This window comes from Coloeus monedula (assembly GCF_965178545.1).
Source record: "Coloeus monedula genome assembly, chromosome: 2".
Lineage (NCBI taxonomy): Eukaryota > Metazoa > Chordata > Aves > Passeriformes > Corvidae > Coloeus > Coloeus monedula.
In genome coordinates this window covers 54,508,201-54,528,189 of record NC_138782.1, presented here as the reverse complement: position 1 = coordinate 54,528,189, position 19,989 = coordinate 54,508,201, and the positions used below count along the sequence as shown (strand labels likewise).

The 19,989-nt window shown below is 40.6% G+C and overlaps 1 protein-coding gene across 1 annotated transcript in view; it reads left to right on the top strand.

Moving 5' to 3' along the window:
• The window catches only part of MAP3K5 (mitogen-activated protein kinase kinase kinase 5), a 100,172-nt gene extending 84,723 nt beyond the window's left edge, over nucleotides 1-15,449 (top strand). The window contains exons 23-30 of the mRNA XM_082303411.1: nucleotides 16-184; nucleotides 3,058-3,243; nucleotides 6,740-6,845; nucleotides 9,029-9,269; nucleotides 11,994-12,106; nucleotides 12,975-13,087; nucleotides 13,969-14,045; nucleotides 14,723-15,449. Coding sequence (XP_082159537.1) covers nucleotides 16-184; nucleotides 3,058-3,243; nucleotides 6,740-6,845; nucleotides 9,029-9,269; nucleotides 11,994-12,106; nucleotides 12,975-13,087; nucleotides 13,969-14,045; nucleotides 14,723-14,783 — 1,066 coding nt within the window. The 3' untranslated portion in view covers nucleotides 14,784-15,449. The remainder of the gene's footprint in view (nucleotides 1-15; nucleotides 185-3,057; nucleotides 3,244-6,739; nucleotides 6,846-9,028; nucleotides 9,270-11,993; nucleotides 12,107-12,974; nucleotides 13,088-13,968; nucleotides 14,046-14,722) is intronic.
• The last annotated feature ends 4,540 nt before the right edge of the window (nucleotides 15,450-19,989 follow it).

Sequence of the window (19,989 nt, the reverse complement as noted above, 5' to 3'; positions counted from 1 at the left end):
GTGTCTTTCATTCAGCATCCCAGATGAACATTTTGAGGATCACAGTGCACCTCCTTCACCTGAAGAGAAAGATTCTGGGTTTTTCATGCTGAAGAAGGATAGTGAAAGGAGAGCCACCCTCCACAGGATATTAACTGAGGACCAAGAGCAGGTGGTGAGGAACCTGATGGAAGCTTTGACTCAGGTAATTTCGGAGGGCAGCAAGAATTTTATGGAATTTTAAGACTTCTCTGCACTTACCTGGAACTCTTGAAATTAAACATAGTAAAGCAATTAAAAAATAAATTTTGATTAAACTAGAAAGTATACTCCATGTAAGCTTTCACAGTTACTGTTTTATTTGGGCTATTAAAAATAGCCTTTGAATTTGTTTATGCTGCATTACATCTGCCTTTTTTGTTTGTAATTACTATGTATATACCTGGGTATTAGTGCTGGGAAGACAACAGAAAAACATGTTTTCATGATACTCTATTTTGACAGTGCTTTTCAAATTGGACTCAAATTTCAAATTTGAGTCAGGCCTACTCACATAAGGTAGATCATCTCCAGGAGTGGATTATCTTGAACCCTTTTTAAAGTTCTGTGTTCTGGCTGACTGGTTTGACAGAGGGAAGTTTGGGTCATTTGGCCTGCTCTGACCTTATGTTAGAATATTGTACAGAAAGAATGAGGCTGATTGATACACCATTGCCTTCTAGCCAACAGCCACAACAGGGGAAAGAGGGGGCTACGGAGAAAACAAATTGCAGCTATTCTGCAGTGCAGTTGGGACCACATATGGAGGGAAGATAGAGTAATGGGAGCTACAGCAAACAACAAAATAATTGCAGAATGACCTTTTGGCACTCCTTTGTGGGGATGATTCATTAAGATGATGTATCAGTTCAGGACAACACTGAAGAAATAACAGGTCATGACCACACTACTCAATGTTGCAACACTATAATTGGATGACAGGATTTTTTGTTCCTGTTTATGTGTGTGTTAGTAGTTAATTGATTCACTTCATTCTCAAGGCAAAGTATTGCTGGTCTAAAACATGTTTGTATAAAACATAACAACTCATCTTCTAAACATACTAATGTTTAGAAACTGATGCAAACCAATATGATTATTATGTATGTACTACAGTTAACGTAATTGGAAATTGCTGCCATGCAAATAAAAATAGCTTCTAACTCTTGGGAGGGGGGAGAGAGTAACCTGCAGCTATCCTGGTAACTACAGAAAGTGTTAAAAGGTAAGGCAGTGAGAGAGATACCTGTGATCTGTGATTTGCGAGAGTGTTGCTGTAACAGACACAGTTTTTGCATGTGTATGCAAGTAATGATCATGAGAGGCTGAAACTCAATCACAAATCCCAGACAATGTGCTCTGTGTTTCATGTCTTTCTCAGCTGGGGCTGGAACAGCCTGAGTGAGAAGCAGAGACATAGAATTTTAGAGCCAAAGAGTTCAAAGCTCATGTTCATGGGCCTGGCCACCCTCCAAAAGGATGCAGACCTCTGACTCCCAAAGACTGTTTTCTCCCTTGAGAAATGCAAGAAATTACTAATAGAACAAGCCTGACTTGCCTGTTAGACCTCATCAGGATTTAGGATTTGATAAAGTTTTTCTCTTCTCAAAGGCTTTTCACAAGAAAGGTTTCGATGAAGCCATTGGGTGTGATGGCTAGGGGAGGAGAATGCCCCTCACAAAATGGGGCACTGTTTCTAATTAGCAAGTCGTACTGCTTGTCCTGTCCCCATAGTGCCTATGCCTTGATGGACTTGGATTTTTTAGTCCAGGGCTACAGTGTGCATTTACCTATCTGCCCTAATGGCTTTTTAATTATTTACATGAAAAGAAGATGGGCTACTGCAGAACTGTGAGAGATCCACTTCCATATAGAAAATCATGAGGTGAATTCTCCAAAGCAGATCAAGATCAGAGGCTAGGATCTTTTATCTCAGATGGATGTTTTAGTCTGTGGTATCTTTGCTCTAGAACTTTTGCTTTTTTTTTAAGCTTCTTTCTCAAGTAATCAAATTATCTTTGTTTCATCCTGACCAGAATTAATTGACTGTAGTTAAAAGCTCAGTGTTACTGGCAAACAAGAGTTCTTGGTGTCTGGCCAGCCATAACATTCATGACATAAAACTGGCAAATGCAGTAGAACCAAACACCGTATGCCCTTCTCTTGCAGAAATCAATGTTGGATAACCTTAGCCTATATAAATATTTACTTAACTTCCTTCGGAATAAACATCTAATACTTCATGTTGAACAACAACCCTGTCTTAATTTTAGGATTTGGAATTGAAATTTGCATTCAGGCAGCATAACTTTGCTTATGAGAGCAAATACAGTGCTCTGCTTCCTAGTTACTTAGGCTGTTTTTTCTGATGAATGCTTTTGAACTTTTCACTTTGGTAGCTCATGCAAAAACACAAAAGCTTTCAAAAATAGGCATATGAATATTTATACTAAAAAGGTGAGATCTTTGTAGACTTGCTTTAAGAACAGCTAAGTGTAGAAGTTCTGTATTAAGGGAAATTAGGAAATTATATAAGAAACAACCAGTCCCTCTGTGAGCCTCCTGCATAACGTTGACTAATCCCTTCTTTTAAATGCTGCTGTAGGACTTTGCACATTGTCTCTGAGGGGCACAGAGAAACTAGAAGCACTGCAAAGTATGTGTGTGCTTGCATTTAAGAGCAATTTGTAGTTTCCAGTGCACAGTGTATTTATTCATATTTTTTCATTGCTGCACAAAGAAACATACACACTGTAGTATGTACATATTTTTCAGCAACTGGTGTAAAATGAAGTCAGCTACTTGTTCATCAGGTGTACATCATACCTGTGGTACCAGGGAGCACAGCCACAGAGCTCTGTGCTGCTGCAGTTACGCTGCCACCGGTACCTGACCTGCAGCTGCACCTTTCCCTTAACCATAGCAGCAGAGTTTCTGAAAACCCATGTTGCCAACTGACATTATTGGCTAAAGTCCTTCTGGGTGTATGTTTCAGAAGATGACTATCAAAACTATTTCTTCTCCTCTCTCTTCTGTCAGGGAGCTGAAGAACCCAAGCTGAAATGGGAACACATCACAACGCTCGTTTCCAGCCTCAGAGAGTTCGTACGGTCCACTGATCGCAAAATCATTGCAACCACGCTTTCAAAATTGAAGCTGGAGTTAGACTTTGACAGCCACGGTATCAGTCAAGTGCAGCTTGTGCTGTTTGGTTTTCAAGATGCTGTAAGTTGTCATTTTTACTAAGAAATTTGTGCACCTAAACTAAAAAAAACCTAAACAAACTAGGACCAAACAGAACTTGCTTAACTTCCACCCAGAGTTACTGAAACAATAACATTTGAGGGCTTTGAACCTGTAATAGCGAAATCTGAGCCCACAGCAGTGACTTGGTTTCGTTGCCTTGTGATCCTTTGGCAGGACACAGACCCCGAACACTACTGAGGTTTTGCTGATTAAAGATACAGGGTTCAATGTAATTGTGTGAATATTGTGTCATAATAGTAAAGCAGGAAAGCTTTTTAAAAAAATCTTATTTTGGAAGGTGTTCTGGGAAATAAGACCAACAATGAGTTTCAGGCTTATCCTACATAAATGCAGATCTCTTAAACTTCTCTTACAAACTAGTGCATTACCCCCTATAGCAGTTTGTCTACCTTGTAGTACTGTATTGAACTCTTATTTTAGTATTTTTGATTAGCAGCAGATTTCTGCCAAACTAGAAATTTTCATTTCAATTTATAATAAGCAGGATAAGGAGGAATTAAAATTAATTAAAAGGTTACTTTTCTATCAATAATAAATGCAAGATTTATCATTTCTCACATTGAGCAACCAAACACATGCATGGGCAGCCTTTAAATAGCTAGTTTATGAAAAGCAAATGTTTTCCTAAGGTATGTGTTTAAATGGTAGTTCACAAGCAGTTAGGCTTGATGATTAAGATGAATAATGAACATGGGAGGGTGCAGTTGTGCTGAGTATCACTTGTCCAGACTGAAGTCATGTAGTAAAAATGAAATGACGATCCAGGTAGGCATTTGAGGTGGATGATTCTTTTAGAATTTAAACCTGTGGCACTCTGACAAGTAGAAGAGCTGTCAGGAAGGATGGCATAGCATGTAAACTGCTGCACAGACTACACTAACAAGAATTAGATGCTGTTTATGAAAAAAAAAGTGCGAAATGAATCTGTGAAAGAGCTCTTTCTACAAATCAAAAGTTTTCTCTTTGATTCTTTTGAGTATGCTTTCAACTCTATTTAGCTTCATATTAATACTCTTTTGACACTTGGAAGAAAAAAACCAAGCATACAAAGTCAAGAAAACCATGCAGGGGGTAATAGTACAAATACTTGTATTTGTGTTCTGATAGAGATGTTCCTGGGCATCAGTTGTTTGGTAGTAATTGCCTGGGTTGTATTCTTATCAATAAAAAATTTCTGTTAACTTCATCATTACCAGTTGCTGGTTTTTAACTGATAAATGTCTCTTTCGTTACTATCTCTCTATTTTTTAACTAAACACACAGAAAGTCAGAAGAAAAACTTTGCTTTATATGTGTACAATCTTAATTCTTTTGGCCATACAGTAGATTTCTGTAATACTACACTGAAATCCAGGACAGTATCAAGACCTCAGATGCTGCAGAGACTGAGGTGCTGCTAAAAGTGAGGAAAAGTATTTGCCTTGCTCTTGGGACTTAAGAATGTGATCTTAGGTTACAATGTTTAATAATCACAACATCCTTATCAGACCAACCAAGAAAAAGTAATTTTGTGATGTAATATAAATAACTAAATCGTATTACTAGGGATTGTTGTGATCTTGACAAAGTTAGATTACGCTTCTTCAGTTCTCAAAAAAGCTGCACTTAGCTAAACAGTCAGTTTGGGAAGGTGCAAAGTGCTTGCACAGGGAAGTTCTGCTGCCTCAGAGGGCAGTGGGCAAGCCTTCAGGGCCCTTGGTCTGCTGCTGTCCAGGTGTCAGGCCCCGGGCAGGCTCCCCTGGCGCCGCTGACTGCTCTGTGAATCCAAACACAGTGTCCAAGTGCCATCTCGTGGCCACAGGCAATAGAAATGAGGAGACATAGGTACTGCTGTGCTGGGTTGACCGTGGCTGGCAGGTAGAGGAAAGCCCCTACCCAGTCATTCATTCATTCCCTCCCAACAGGAAGAGGGAGAGAATTGGAAGAACCAAAAATGGGAAAACTTGTGGGTCAAAATAAAGATTGTTAAATAAGTGAAAGGGGGGAAAAAAAAGCTCTTAAGTGTTGCAAAAGGAGTCAGTCACCACCAGCAGACTAGTGCCCAGCCAGTCACTGAGCAACAGCTCCTTTGCAAAAAGCAGCCCCATGTTTATTGCTGATCATGACCTTATATCGAAGGGAATATTTCTTAGGCCAGCTGTGCCAGCCATGTCCCCCTCCAGCCTTTAGTCCACCCCCAGCCCCCTCAGTGCTGGGGCAGTGTAAGAAGCAGAGGCGGCCTTGACAGTGTGCAAGCTTTGCTCAGCAGTAGCTGAAACATGCGTGTGTTATCAAGGCTGTTTTAGTCACCAGTCTGAAACATAGCACCATGTGGGCTGCTGTGAAAAAAATTAACTCCATCCCAACCAAACCCAGTGCTGGTACCTGTATAAAGTGCTGCATTACTGAATACTACTGCTTTTTGGCAGTGAAAATAATGTGGTTAATAACTTTTACATATCCTCTGAAGGCATCATTTATGTAACTGCAGTCATTTTTTTACAGAGAGGTTATTATCACAATATGAGGGAATTGAACGAATCCCTTTTTTAGGAAGAGTGAAGTATCTTTTTGCCACATTTTTCGTGATCAGTAGTTGCTTCTTTTTTTATAAGGATGTGAGTTGATAATTTTCTAAACACAGTTCTATTTTTTGATTCCTGCAACTGTTTAAGTTCTGCTCCTGCAGAATTTGCTGCTTTGGATTGCTTCTGTGCCTGGAAAACAGCACTGAGTTTTGTGCTATTGCTGCTTACTGTTGGCTGGGCATTTCCTTGTCGTTTGGAAGCTGGAAAACGGTTCTGTGAGGTGGAGATGTTTGTGCAAGTGGCATGGAGCATCCATAGAGGCATCTGAGAATATGGTTAAAAGTGGTTTGAAAGCAGGCCTGTGGGCAGTTAGGAGCAACCCAGTTGTATATTGTACCATACTGATTGTACAAAGTACGAAGTAGAAGGAATGAGAAAATGGTACAGCACACAAATGAAGTTCCCTAATTGTTTAAACTAACATTAATTAACTAGTTTCAGAATTAAGTAGGAGCAGCATTACATTAGTTCTTTGATATTTCCTACAATTGTCCTTAGAATAGACAAGTGTTGCTCAGAGCAAGCAGTGAAGGTGATGCCAAAAAAAGTAACAAGTTAATTAGTTTCAGCTACAAGCCCTTCATAACATAGTCCTTGTTATTTGTCTTGCTTGCATTCTTTTGAAATTTCTCTCCACAGCCATGAAGGTTAAGTACCACTGACATCAAAAGTCACCTAACATACAAACCAGTACTTATGAAAAACATGAAACATTGCATGACTTATGATAAAATGGATGAAGTTGATAATGTTGCTATCAAGAAATAGTTGTAAACATCTGCTCGGATACAGCATCTATAAGTTTAAACACTTTATGTAATTATGAGATATATTCTCATTTTAAGTTGTGGGGTATGTAATATCTGTACTGAATTTTCTCTTACTAGGTCAATAAAATTCTCCGAAATCATAATATTAAGCCACATTGGATGTTTGCCCTGGACAGCATAATCAGAAAAGCTGTGCAGACTGCTATTACAATTCTGGTCCCAGGTGAGTCATTTCTTAATACTCAGCAAATGTTTATCAGCTGATCTCTTTAAACATGCTTCAGAGTTGTGATTATGATGTTTCACGTAAGATTTTGAAACCAGCAGTGGCCTTTTTCCTGTTCACTGTTTTGCAATTCAGAAACTAATCTGTGTATTGTTCAAGCTGGTTTGGAAAGCACCTTTCCACAATGTGTAATCTAAATGATTCTGCAACACGGTGAGTAGTAGTAGATTAAGGTGCTCTGGGACCTGATGTTTTGAGGTGCAAAATGTTGCCTATTGCTTATGGTCAGAAGCTGTCTAAAAAATAAAAAAAACCCCAAACCCTTGACTTGAAACCTGCCAAAACCAAACAAACAGGTCTGCAGTGCCTGCACTTTGTACATTGTATTTTGAATGTGGAATTAGAATGTATGGCTTCACTGAGGGAAGGAATCTGTTTAGACAAAACTGTAGCCCATTCTGTTACTTCTCTACCTATTTCCAAAATTAGTTTTTCTGCTGCTTCTTAACTTCTAATGCTGGAATTAATTGTGATATTTTCAAATATGTCATTTAATGCTTTAAGTCAGAATACTTACATTCCTGTTTCCTGCAGTGGGTTGAGTCTTAAATTATTAATAAGGGGATCTGAAAATTACATCACAAGTTACAGCTATTCCAATTCTCCTTATTTTCCATATCTGTAGCACAACCAACAAGATATAAATAGGGTTTCTGTGTTACTTTCAAGTCACAAAGAAACTCTGTCTTCTGACTGGAATGCTGAACACCTCTAACAGGCATGTACTTCATTGCTGTGTAATAGGAGTAACTGTGGAATTCCTCAATAGTCTGTTCTTTCCCATACAGCTCAGTGTCAGCATTAACTGTACATGGCCAAGCTTAAACAAAAGCCTCTGTGCCCCAGTAGCTTTCAGGCACCGATCATCTACTGCTTCCCTAATTGCCTTACCCTACTTCTGATTGCTTTCCCTTGCTTTTGTCTCACTCTTTTTTCTTAATTTTTTTTCTTATGATGTGGAGATTTATCTATGGCCTTAACACTTCTAAAAGTTATGGGATGTTTAAGGAATGGTACAAAACCAATTTTATCCTGCCTGGTGGTCAACAATGGTATAGAACTTCTGCATCCTGCTAACAAAAACAGAAGTTCAAAGCAAATTCAGACATATTTGCCTAGCAATGTTTGGGTAACTGCTATATAATAAATCTACTTTCCTTAATTTAGAGGAAGCACAGCTCTGTTGATCTTGTGCTCAGCCTTGAAGAAGGTATGTAGCATTGAAATGAAAAGGTGAAATAGATCAAGGAACAAATGTTTCTTTTGTAAAGAAGAGAAATGTACTTGTTAATTACTCAGCAGAAAGGGCATAAAACAAGTGTGATTCAGGAAAAAAAAGGACATTTTGGTGAGGAGACCAGAGGGAGTTCTTAGCAGTAAGAAGCTATAATTGAAGGAAGGAAGGAAGAAAGATTTATATGAAATAGTTAGAATGAACAAACAGATGTTGTTACAGTAATAGATTGTGTAGGAGTGTCAGATCTTGTGTACATATCTTGCATACCTGGTAAGCTCTGGTAGGTAGTTTAAACAGGGAACAACAGAAACTAGGGTATAGCTTTGTCTTCATAGTTTTGTGGATGTGCATCATTTCAAAATAGGCAGTGTTCCCTCTGATAAGTAGAAGGAAAGTGTGCTGCTTTTAATTGTTGGGAGAGGGGGCTTTTTTGTAATTTCCTCTCTATCTTTGGATGCAATTTTTTGGTAAACTTAGTATTCTTGTAATGATAGAATGCTAAATATGCTGGAACAGCAACTGCAGGAATAGCTGGGTATAAAAAAAAATGGTCTTTTGTTTAATAAAATATTTCAAGTCAGACACACAAAAAAATACAAGCTACTGAGAATGGAATTAAGCAAAAGTAACTCTGCGGTACATAATACTTCAGCACAATTTGACATGAAATGGTAGCCAAATCTGCATAAATCAAGGTGCTGTTTTGTTTTGAGTGATCTTAAAGCCCTAGAAAATATCTGTTCTCCTGTTACAGAAATTTCAGGTCTACTGTAGACAAAGCTATAGGATGATCTGTAAATAGTCACTTGGGGCTGCTTTTGTTTTAATATTTAACTAATGTTTAACATCTTTGGTGTTTTTTCTTTTGCTTATATTTTGATAGAATTGAGGCCGCATTTTAGTCTTGCATCTGAAAGTGATACAGCTGATCAAGATGATATAGAAGTTGAAGATCAAGATGAACAGCCTCAGAATCAAACCATCCAGCAGCCTTGCATTGTCTTGGAGGATGCAGTAGCTACCTCAGGTGTAAGCACACTCAGCTCTACGGTGTCCCATGACTCCCAAGCTGCCCACAGATCACTGAGTGTCCAGCTGGGCAGGCTAAAATTAGAGACAAACAGGTAAGTCTGGACATTGGGAGACAGGGACACTAGCCTGCTTACAGCAGTATGTATTGGTTAGCTTTCAGAATATATATGCTGGAATACTAGTGACAGTTCCAAAATTCCATAGCAGTGTAAGTTGTTTCTTTTAATGATGATCCTTGTTTAGCTGTGACTGATCACTTACATAGTTTTGTTAATTTTAACAAAACCATAGTGATGCAAGTTAAGGTCAGTCTTGATTTCAGGTGCCCTTTCAAGGAAGGTCTGAAAAAACCTGACTTGCTGCCAAACTTCTGCTTTTTCTCTCTTTGGTGTGCTCTGTATAGCTGATGAATGGTGTTATGTTTTGTTTCCATTAAGGCAGAACTTGCTGTTCTTTTCTATAGCTATTCTCAGCGAGCGAGCTCAAGCTAAGACAGCCACACAGAAACTCCACAAGGAAGCTGCTTCAGACTTGTTTTGTGCACAGAAATTACTGCAAGCAGGATCTGTCCTTACCAGCAGCCATTACCTTTTTATTAAACAAATTCTTTTCGTCAAAGAAAGACAGGGAAAATAGGTGTTTTGTTTAAAAGAAGAAATGAGCCATACATTTGGATATTGTAATTTTTTTCAGAAATATGTCTTGCACTTTAAACCTGAAAAGTGATTCCTTGAGGTTTTATTGTTAAGAAATGTCAGAGAAAAATCTGTCTCCATTATTTTATCCAAATGATTTTCTATATACTTTGTTTGCTTTTCATTATAATACACCAAATAGTCTGGTTGAAGTAGGTATTTAGCTTTAGAAGCATCTGATTTATGACATTGGATTTCCTACTGATCTCAGTAAATTTTGAATGTGACCTTGATAGAAAGAGAACATGTCTTCATTAAGACAGTTGTTATGCTGATAAAACATTCTTTGGAACTGCAGTTCCAATTGAAATTAAAATGTTAAATTGCACTTTACTTTTACATGTGTCCAAGAAGGTTGCCATAATTAGAACAATTCATTAGACTGTACTTTTTAAAATAAAGTATCAGGATTTTGGGGTCCTTATGTAATAATTTGTTTACTTGTGACCACTGAGAAATATTTTAACTGTCTTATTGATATACCTAAAGAAATACTCACTTCACAAGTTTATGGTGGGGAATAGCCTCAGAAGTGATCAGTTTGCGTAGGTACTTTTTTGGTACTTTTTTGCTAGCACTTTGTTTCTGTAAATTTCTCAAATGCGAAGCCTTTGGCCAAATAACCACATCCAGTCATTCATGCAGAAATTTTGAAATAAATAATACAGACAATTGTTTGAATGTTTATGAAAGCTTTATTGGCATAAGCAGCAAGCAGTTATCAGGAGAAAATAATGGCCCTGAAGGCCTTTTTCAACCAGAATAGATAGACTAAGCATAATTTAACTGAAAGGTGACCAGTCTGGACGGAATATCAGAGAACAACTAAGCTGTGGGGTTGTGTAGCTGCACAAAGCAGCTCTGTTCCCATGCAAGGTGGACTTGTTAAGGTTTGTTAGCTCAGGTGTGGAAGCACTCAAGTGCAAATATGTTTCTGGTAGGCCTGCATACAAGCTAAAAGTAGGGCTAGATGTTTTTACAAAGCAATCATATGGGATTCACTTTACCCCTGTGCAAAGGCAGGTAAAGGGCTTTTGTGGCACATTTTCTAACTGAATTCCTGTGTTTCAGTGTCCCAAATAAAAAGTTGCAGCGCTCAACTGGTATAAATTCACAAAAAATGTAATATATGAATAAATAAAAGGAAACACACTGAAATGGAACAGTTATTGCATAGTTCTCAGGCTGGCAGAGTTTCAAGAAAGGGATGAAGTTGCTTCAATCCAACCAAGGCAGAACTTCTGAAGACTCAGAAGTCAATTATAGGCTTATGAGTGTGCTCTCCATGTCCTATTTCTGTTCCTAATAACATATTATTCACAAATCCCACATTTTACTAAACCACTTTTCTAAAAGAACAAATTGCAGCAGTTTTACATACTAGTTTTCCATTATATTTTGACTATTTTCTTTTGATCAGCTTAAATGGTGCTGGCCACCAAATTTCTCCAGGTTTCTCTCTGGGCTTGTCTTATGAAGGAGGTCAAACATAAGTTCCAACTTACTTCTGCTTGACATTCTCAAAAGTAATTGCTTAGGGGAGTAAGGAAGTATTTTGCCCCCTTTCTTCTTGCTCTTAATACAGCTTAGGAGGGCAGGAACGAAGTGCCTTGTATGTGAGGAAGGGACAGCCCATGTGTGGTTGAGAACATATTTTGCATATTTAAGAAATGCAACCATATGTTTTCACCACATTTTCATCACAGCTCTGCCCTTTCCATACCTTTGAAAATGTCTGCTGGAGAGATGTGAACTGGTGTTTTTCCTTACAAAGGTTTAGCCCTTAGTTTATGAACCACTTTGATATTTGTTCTCAGTTCCAGTTTTGTTTAAAACAGAGCAAGGTCTGGAGAAATTTCACTGAAAATTTGTGCTATACCACTTGTTTAGTGGGGGAATGTTTATGTGGAAGCTGGCGTGTTTGGGGCTTCTGTATAAATGTTTATATCTTGATACAGGTCATAATCAATCTATAGTGAAAGAATATACCTGTGAAAGCTGAAGAAGTCTGTCCTTGTCTTTGTCAGGAAGGTTTCCAGTTTAAGTATAGTAAGATCTTTCTTTTCCTGAAAATTTGAAGCTACTTAAGGAAATGAGCGCTTTGTTCCCATTACTTCACAGGTTATTGGAGGAGTTGGTTCAAAAGGAGAGAGAATTTCAAGTCCTCTTGCATCAAGCTATAGAAGAAAAAGATCAAGAGATCAGGAACCTACAGCTCAGGTCACAGCCAATAGGTAAGTGAGAAGAATTTTTAAGGAAAAAATTCATGCTAGCTACAGATGAAAAAGTGCCAGCTAAACATCTGTTCATTTTATTGAGCCAGTCTCAGCAAAGATGCTTTATTGTGCTGCTTCTGGCAGGGTTTGCTCTGAAGTAAGAATGTATGGTGTGGAAACAAATTACTGGATTTGTTAATCACAGTACAAGGAGTGGTACAATTTAAATATTTTTGTTTGTGATTATATGGAAGAGTACAAGGCACATATCCTACTGAATAAATATTATTCCTAAAGAGGATAATCTAGTATGTTTAGGTATGTGCTCCTTGAATTAAAGACTGTTCCGATTGTTACAATTTAAGTTCAAGAGGATCTAATTGGTGAGATGCAAATACAACTTAAAGGTTACTGAAGGAAGCCAAGTTTGCTGTGTCTGCCCTGAAGAAGGTGGAGGTGCTAATGCAGTTTGATGTTTCTGTGCGATGTGCTTCTAAGTGTTGCTTCCCAAAAGCAGCTGATCCTCAGTCTAAGGCATTGCCTATGCAGCAATTGTATGAGTTACACTGAACAGTTCAGTTAATTGATCAAAAACCTTAGTGTAGAAACAGTGACAGCCTTGTACTAGTAAAGTCATTTTTAGAAGAGAGCAGAAAATCTTATCTGTATCAATGTTCACACTAGTTTAACTGTACCCTTAACCAAGTAGAGAAATTAATGTGTAACTGTCTATAAATTGTAATTGTGTTCTTTGTGAATTGGCATTTATTTATGGGGATACTGGTATTCTAAGCTCGAAGGGAAAGCTCACTGTAGAAAGTGCTTGAGAGTCAAAAATGACAAGAGGTTGCTTTGGCAACACAAAACTCAAAAATGCTTGTTCCAGATATTCCTGGATTGTCTGTCTGTCATCGTCATTCCACTGGCACAGGGACCGAAGACCCTGATCTCATAAACTGGCTGAGAGTTCATGGAGCTGATGAGGCCACGATAAACAAGGTAGCAATGATTCTATTCACTGCCTGGTACAGTTGCAGTTCTGTTCTGACTTAGTTTAAAAAACATTTTAAATTACTTTAGCACATTTTGAGAGATTAATTTGTCTTCAGAGGATAGGAAAGAGCCATGAATGTGAAGGCCTTCATAAATATACGGTACCTTTCATAGTTCCTATATCTGATTATGAATAAAGCGATAAAATATCCTGGTAAATAGACACTCTTGTGTTTTCAGTGTCTTTACACACTGCAGCATTCCTGCTGATGATACTCTGGATACAGGATACATGTTCACCCTTAGCTAACTGTGCTGTAGTGAAATACCCTGAAGTAGATCAGTCTGCTTTGCAGCAAATTATGTAACTTTTGAGGTGTTGAGGATTTCAGCTAATTTAGGAATACCTGCATGTAGTTATCACTCCTACAGATCAGACCAAAGGTTCCTCCAAGTTCAATTACGTCAAATTCAGATGCCATTTTTGAAAAGGTAGGTCTTAACTGCTGCTTTTAATTTTCTCATGGGTTAAATGTGGTATTACTTATGGTCTAATTTTTGCTCAGTGAAGTCTGTGATTCTGAGATTCCAGTGGTAACAACAGAATTGCCAGTTGACAGAGGTTTTTGAGTAGATGTAAAAGCATTACACTTTTCAAGTTGTGCCTGGTCTGCCGATGCAGAGTATACAGTGTAAAATTTAAGTAGTTTCATTGTATTTGTAGGAACAACGTGGATTAATCTGTTACATGTACCACATTTTAGCCCAATTTTGGGTTTCTCCCAATTGCAACCTCCTATTTTTAGAGGCAGATGATCCTAGGAAGATGAGCTTAGGAATTTAAATAATATTTCAAACAAAATGTTCATTTAAACTTCTTTCTGCAGTTCTTGGCTGAAGACTATACCTTAACGGATGTTCTCTGCTATGTTACACGAGATGATCTGAAATGTTTGAGACTGAGGTAATGCTTCGCAGTTAAATGAACTGTGCTTTGTAAGAAGAAAAACTAACTGATACTAAGTCTCTATTTATTGCATTTTGCAGTATTAATTTAAAATAAGTAACACTTTCCAGTATGCCATTGTATGTTGATACATTCCTGCCAAACAGCTGATACTGTTTAAATTTTAAATAAACTTTTTCTATTGAAAGCAAAACATTAAGGTAAAGCAATTACCTTACAACTGGAGGCACTGGATATCCCATTAGCACCTTGTTTTTATTTAAAAAAGTAGAACTAGCAAAACTTTCAGTAGTTTATTATCATCATCAAACTTCAGAAACTTTACTCATAGACTGTAAGTAGCAATACATTTCACCTAATCATACCAGGTGTGTAGGTCACCAGATTGCATCATGTTGGAAGTCAGATATGGATTATGCAAGTCCTTTGGACCAAAAGTCTGAATTCCAGGCAGCAGGCATCTGCCAAGTGGAAAGATTGCCCTGTCCTGTAATCAGAAAAGGACTCTGTTCTCTATTTGAGTAATGCATGTTGAATTTCACCTTTGATCAGCCTTCCCACTGAATTTCACTGATCAAAACCAGAGCAAGAAAATCAGAAAGCACCTAAATTGGAAGGCTTTCAGGCTAGAGAGTATCTTTGTACCTGAGTATCTTTATGATTTTTCTTTACAGAGGAGGAATGCTGTGCACGCTCTGGAAGGCTATCACTGACTTTCGGGAGAAGCACGCCTGACGCTGATCTTTTTCTTTGCTTCTCTGCAGAGATGAAAAGATTTCCTTTCAGCCAGAGCAGGTGTGCTGTCAGAAGGACTGTTGCACTTTAATCCAGTATTTGTTTACCAATGTTAAAAACACTGCAGCTTCCTGACTGCTTTTACTCCTATAATCCTATAATAATAAGGAATCTGTAAACAACCTGCAACATTATTTTACTTTAAATGTTTTTACATACAAGTTTTTCAAAAATTTTTAGAAAACACACACATACAAAAGTTATAAACTCATGAAATATTGTAGTTAAAGTAAGTAGATGTTAATTTCACGACAAACTGATGTAAGATTTCATGTAACTGTACATCACTGGAACAAAACCAAAATGTGACAACAACTTTTCGATTTCTTTGTAATATATCTCAATACTATCTGTAGTAGAGCTTCATAATTTCAATCATAATTAGATATTTTTCTTTTAGTGTTCAAGACCTAAAGGTAATTGTTTTTACCTACTGCTCTACGTAGTTTAATATTGTTTATTTTTGGTAATTTAAGTTCTATGGTGCATTTGTTTTAGAGTTGTTTATGTACTACTGAACTGTACCAGTTGTATACATCTGAACCACAGTAATGTTAGCTTGTTCTAAAGCTATCTCTGACATACACAATTGAAAATAAAAATAACCTAAGACTTACTTTTTCCTGTATTTTTGGACTTCTAAAATAATAGCAACGGTGTAGGGCTGGAAAATATTGGAATAAAAAAAAGAAAAAAAATTCATACCGAGTATCAAGGGAACCTTTCTGACACATCCTAAACTTATTGTGATTTGAATATGATAACCATAGCATTGAATATTTTCTTGGTTTTTCTATTCAGTCTAATTCCTGTACTAACAAGCCAAGACCAAACAAAATTCTTCTCTGGGTGCTGTACTTGACTTGTGAAATGAAAAGTCCTGCCTCTGTGCACTGAATAGTCATTGTGGCCTGTTGTCTCTTTTTCTGCTTTTGTTTATGCAATGATTCTTTTCTCACATGTAATGTAAAAAGGGTGGTGGATGTTCCCTGCCCATCCACTGTCATTGTCACTCCACTATTCTAACACTGGGTATCAACAAATTTTTCTGGGGCAGCTGCAAAAATTCCATTGTGGGTAAGACTTGCCTGGACAAGAAGCTGCTTCTTTCTTCATAAGCCTTGGTAACCAGTAAAAGACTTACGCTCTTAATTTTTCAGGTCTAGCAGGTATTTTCAAAGAAAATGAAATATTTTTTTAAACATAAACATGTTGTTCTAACATGTGTACAGTAACTTTTGCTGGCTAAAACACAACAGTTATGTATTAAAAAATAAGATAAAGAACAGTAGATTAAATAATTTTAGTCAGTTTTTTTTTTTTTACTCTGAAGATGGTTCTACTGATTTTTAGGCACAGATGTATTCAACTCATTCCAAAAACTTAACTACATTTCATGAGAAACACAGCTGCTGTTTACCAATTCCTACTGCTATTACAGCAGAAAACAATACATTTTCAAGGTAGTTGTAAACACTAGAAAGACCAGTGGGGGAGGTTGACTTGTAAAACCCAAAACATAAAAAAACCTACCCATTGAGAAGTAACCCCAGGACAATGAACTTGCCTAATTTGATTTTTGTGTGAAGCATGATCCTGTATTGGTCCAGGTTTGAAAACCTCTGGTGTCATGCAGTATGACTAGAAGGCAATTGCACTGGTCTGTTTACTTTGAAGGCATGCAGCCTGCTCTCTATGACTCAGGCTGCTCAGAAATGCCAACTATGTAAGAGAGAAGGGAGTGTGATCGAGGTTTCCGTTGAATGTCTCCATGAAACCTAGCCTGGCACCAGCTAGGAATTAACTCCTATAGTTCATTACTGGCTTCATCAGACCCGAGGTGGCTTCTGCAGCATTGCTTAGCAATCAGTTCTGTATTCTCCATGGTGAGACTGTTGGGTCTGATCCATGTCCAGGCTGGGCCATGTACACTTATGCTCCTTGAGCAACTGGGTTCTGGTCTGAAAGTGGCTCCCTGAGCAGCACAGTTTATCCATGTAGGTGCTAGATCTGTGCACGAAAGTTTATGTAAGATCCCTACATCAGGCTAGTTCATATAGATAGTACCAGATGTTACTTTTTACGTCCTCAGACAAAACATGAGGAAACACTTTGGGGTGGAGTGCATCAGACAGGTCAGCCTGGGATTCTTCAGCCTGGCTCCCAGAATATGCTGGTGGGTAGATGCCTACATGGACCACCACGAGTGAGGGATTTGAGATTATGTTAGGGCAGGATTTTACTGAGGACAACATTCTGACCATGGGGCATACCAGTGGGTTTGAACTTGGATAACCTCTTGGCCCTTGATCAGTGCTGTTGTAATCCAGGGCTCAGGCTGACCTAGAGACACCTTTACACCGCCCTGAAGAGAATACAGAAGTGAAAACTCGACCAAGGCAGTGCTGTTTTTGCTGTCTTTTGCACCTTTCATCATAGAGCCCAGCCTGTTCTATTACAGACACTCTCCTGCCCGCAAGCCAACAGGGCGTGTTTATCACCCAAGCCCCAAACTGCTTCTTTTAGAGCATAAATGGCTCTCAGTGCAACAAAGTATTAATCTTCCCTTCCCCTAGAAAACCGTGTGCTCTGAACTTGGCAGTTTGTGAAAAGAGGATGTTTTGCATGGTGGCTGAAGTTGGCTTGGTCCAAGCTCACAAGAATAAGGGAGCTGTCCCTCTCCACCTCCTTGCCTGCATCCACAGCTGCATCCTGTGAGTTCCCCAATTCATTCACCCTCCTTCAACTGTAGTTCTGATGACTGGTGCTACCTACAAGCAGATGCAAAATTAAATGATGTTTCGATGCCGACAGGAACACTTTGAAGAGAAACACTCTTATGACCCTTAAAAGCAGTATAAAGCAAGTTAAGGCAAACTCATAGGAAAGGTAACAGGACCATGACCTTTACAGAAATGACTGATACATCGACAGGTCTTCACAGAGCTTTTTTTTTTTTTTTTTTTGGAAGCAAGGCGTTGCACGCAGCTTTAAAACCGGCTGTTTAAGAGCACGTGCCGCAGGAACGAGTCTACAGCAGTGCAGCTCTTTCCCACACGATGCGGCGCATCGCCTGGGCTTGCGAGGCGGCCGCCACTCCTCCCACCTACTGTCGAGATGGCGAGCATCCCCAAACCTGTTGTTTCTCTCCGCGCCGATACCGAACGAGCTGCGCCACTGCGGAGGGAGCTACTCTGAAGAAGAAAAAAAAAATAATCACACCTGTGTGAACACTGGCACCTCGGCTGCCCAGGCCGCCGAGGGGGCCGGGAGTGCGGGCAGTCGCCCCCGCACCGCCGCCGCATAAGCGCGTCCAGCCCGTGAGAGGCGGCTGCTCCCGGGCCGCGGGCGCCGGTCCCGCCCTCACCTGCTGCCGGGCAGAGCCGCCGGCGGGGGCGGGGGACGTGGCGCTCACCTGCCCCGGGCCGCGGAGCCGCGGGGCGGAGCAGCCGCGCTTGGCGAGCAGGAGGAGACATGGCGGAGGCCGCGGGCAGGAGCGGCGGGCGCCAGCGCCCCGCAGGTGAGCGACCGCCGCCGGCCGGCCGGGCAGAGGGGGGCGGCGCGGACGGGCCCGCGGCTGCGGGGACCCTGCGCTCCCGGGCGGCTGCGGGCGGCCGTGCGGAGCGGGAGCGCGGCGGGGCCCGGCGGCGGCCTCGTCCGCAACAGGTGCGGGGGCGCTCCGCGGCCGCCCGGCTCTGCGGAGGCTTCGCTGCCTTCCCCAGGGCACCACCGCGACCCGGCCGGGGGCAGCCGAGGGTCGGCCCGGGCGGCGGGCAGAGCTGCGCCGGTGGCGGCGGCGCGCCCGAACCGTGCCCGTCGTAGCAGCGAGACCCCCCCGACCCCGCGCAGGGGCATCGGCGGGGCCACGCTGTCGTTCCCGGGTCGCCGCTGGTGCTTTTGGAACCTTCGTTCCTAGCATGGAGTGCTGCTGGGCGCCCGCACGGCGGCGGGGCTAACGCGGGGTGTGGAGCTGTCCGGCGAGGAAGGGGTCCGGAGGGGACGGCAGCCGGGCTGCGGGCTTTGGTCGGGGTTGGAGGTAGCACTGACCTGCCGCAGTAAGGTCACGCTGCTAACGGGGACGGGGTGAGCCCCGGCGAGGGCGGAGGGACGGCTCGGCAGGGTCAAGGTACCTGGTGGCTGCGCCCCGGCGCCTGCCGAGCGAGGCCCGCTGCGGGGCCCCGGGGCTTGGCTGCGCCTCAAACGCGTGCGAGCGACGGGCTGCTGCAAGCCCTTATTTCCTATAGGGAAAGCGGGGAGATGTCCTTGCGTCTCCTCTAAGGAGGGATGTACACTGCGAGAGTGTTTTAACCCGCTTTTATTTTGGCCCTAAGGGCGAGGAGGGTGCAGGGAGGAGACTTTGGCTTACGCAAACGGATCGACCGCTGTATCACTGTTGTAGGCGCGGATGCTGTTTGTTTTTGCTGCTTGCTGGACTGTGAAGTCTGACTCCAACTTTTAGTCCTTTTTCCTTTTTTTACCTCCCTCCACAGTCCAATTCCACTCACCCTTTGCTAGTCCTTCTCTAACATATGTCTAAGTTTATTTCTAAATCAAAGAGTGCGCTTTTCTATCAAAACAGCATATGAATAGGCCATATGGCTGTTGGCTAATTGATTGTGTTTCCCCAGTATAATATTTTTAATACATACTTTATGTAATGCAGACAGGCAGTCACAAGCAATGACTGTGGGCAACCCCATCCAAGTGCTGTCTTCATTAGACTTAGAAATACTGTCTTTCTGCTCAGAAATCCTTGCAAGTCACTCCCAGGCATCACTCTAAAGTTCAGCTTCAGAAACGATGTGCATCTGGGTTCCTATATGCTTCAGAGTTTGCAACTGCATTGATTTCACTTTCCACAGGAAGAACTGACTGTCTGTTTTTTTGAAGCCATTTCTAACAAAATCTTTTTGAGTTCTCTACCTTACATTGCTGATGTTTTGTTTTGTTGTTTTTTTTTTTAACTAGATTGTCAGTCTTTTTCTAATTACGTACCAAAACTAGAAATGAGCCAACAGGTGACATGTATTTTGTGTATGTTCTGTTTTAAAGGGACTTATGTTCCTAGATTTATTCTGAGTTTGCTTTATAGTTTCATTTCAGGCTGCTGTGTTGAACTTTTACTCATCAGGACATTTGTAGACAG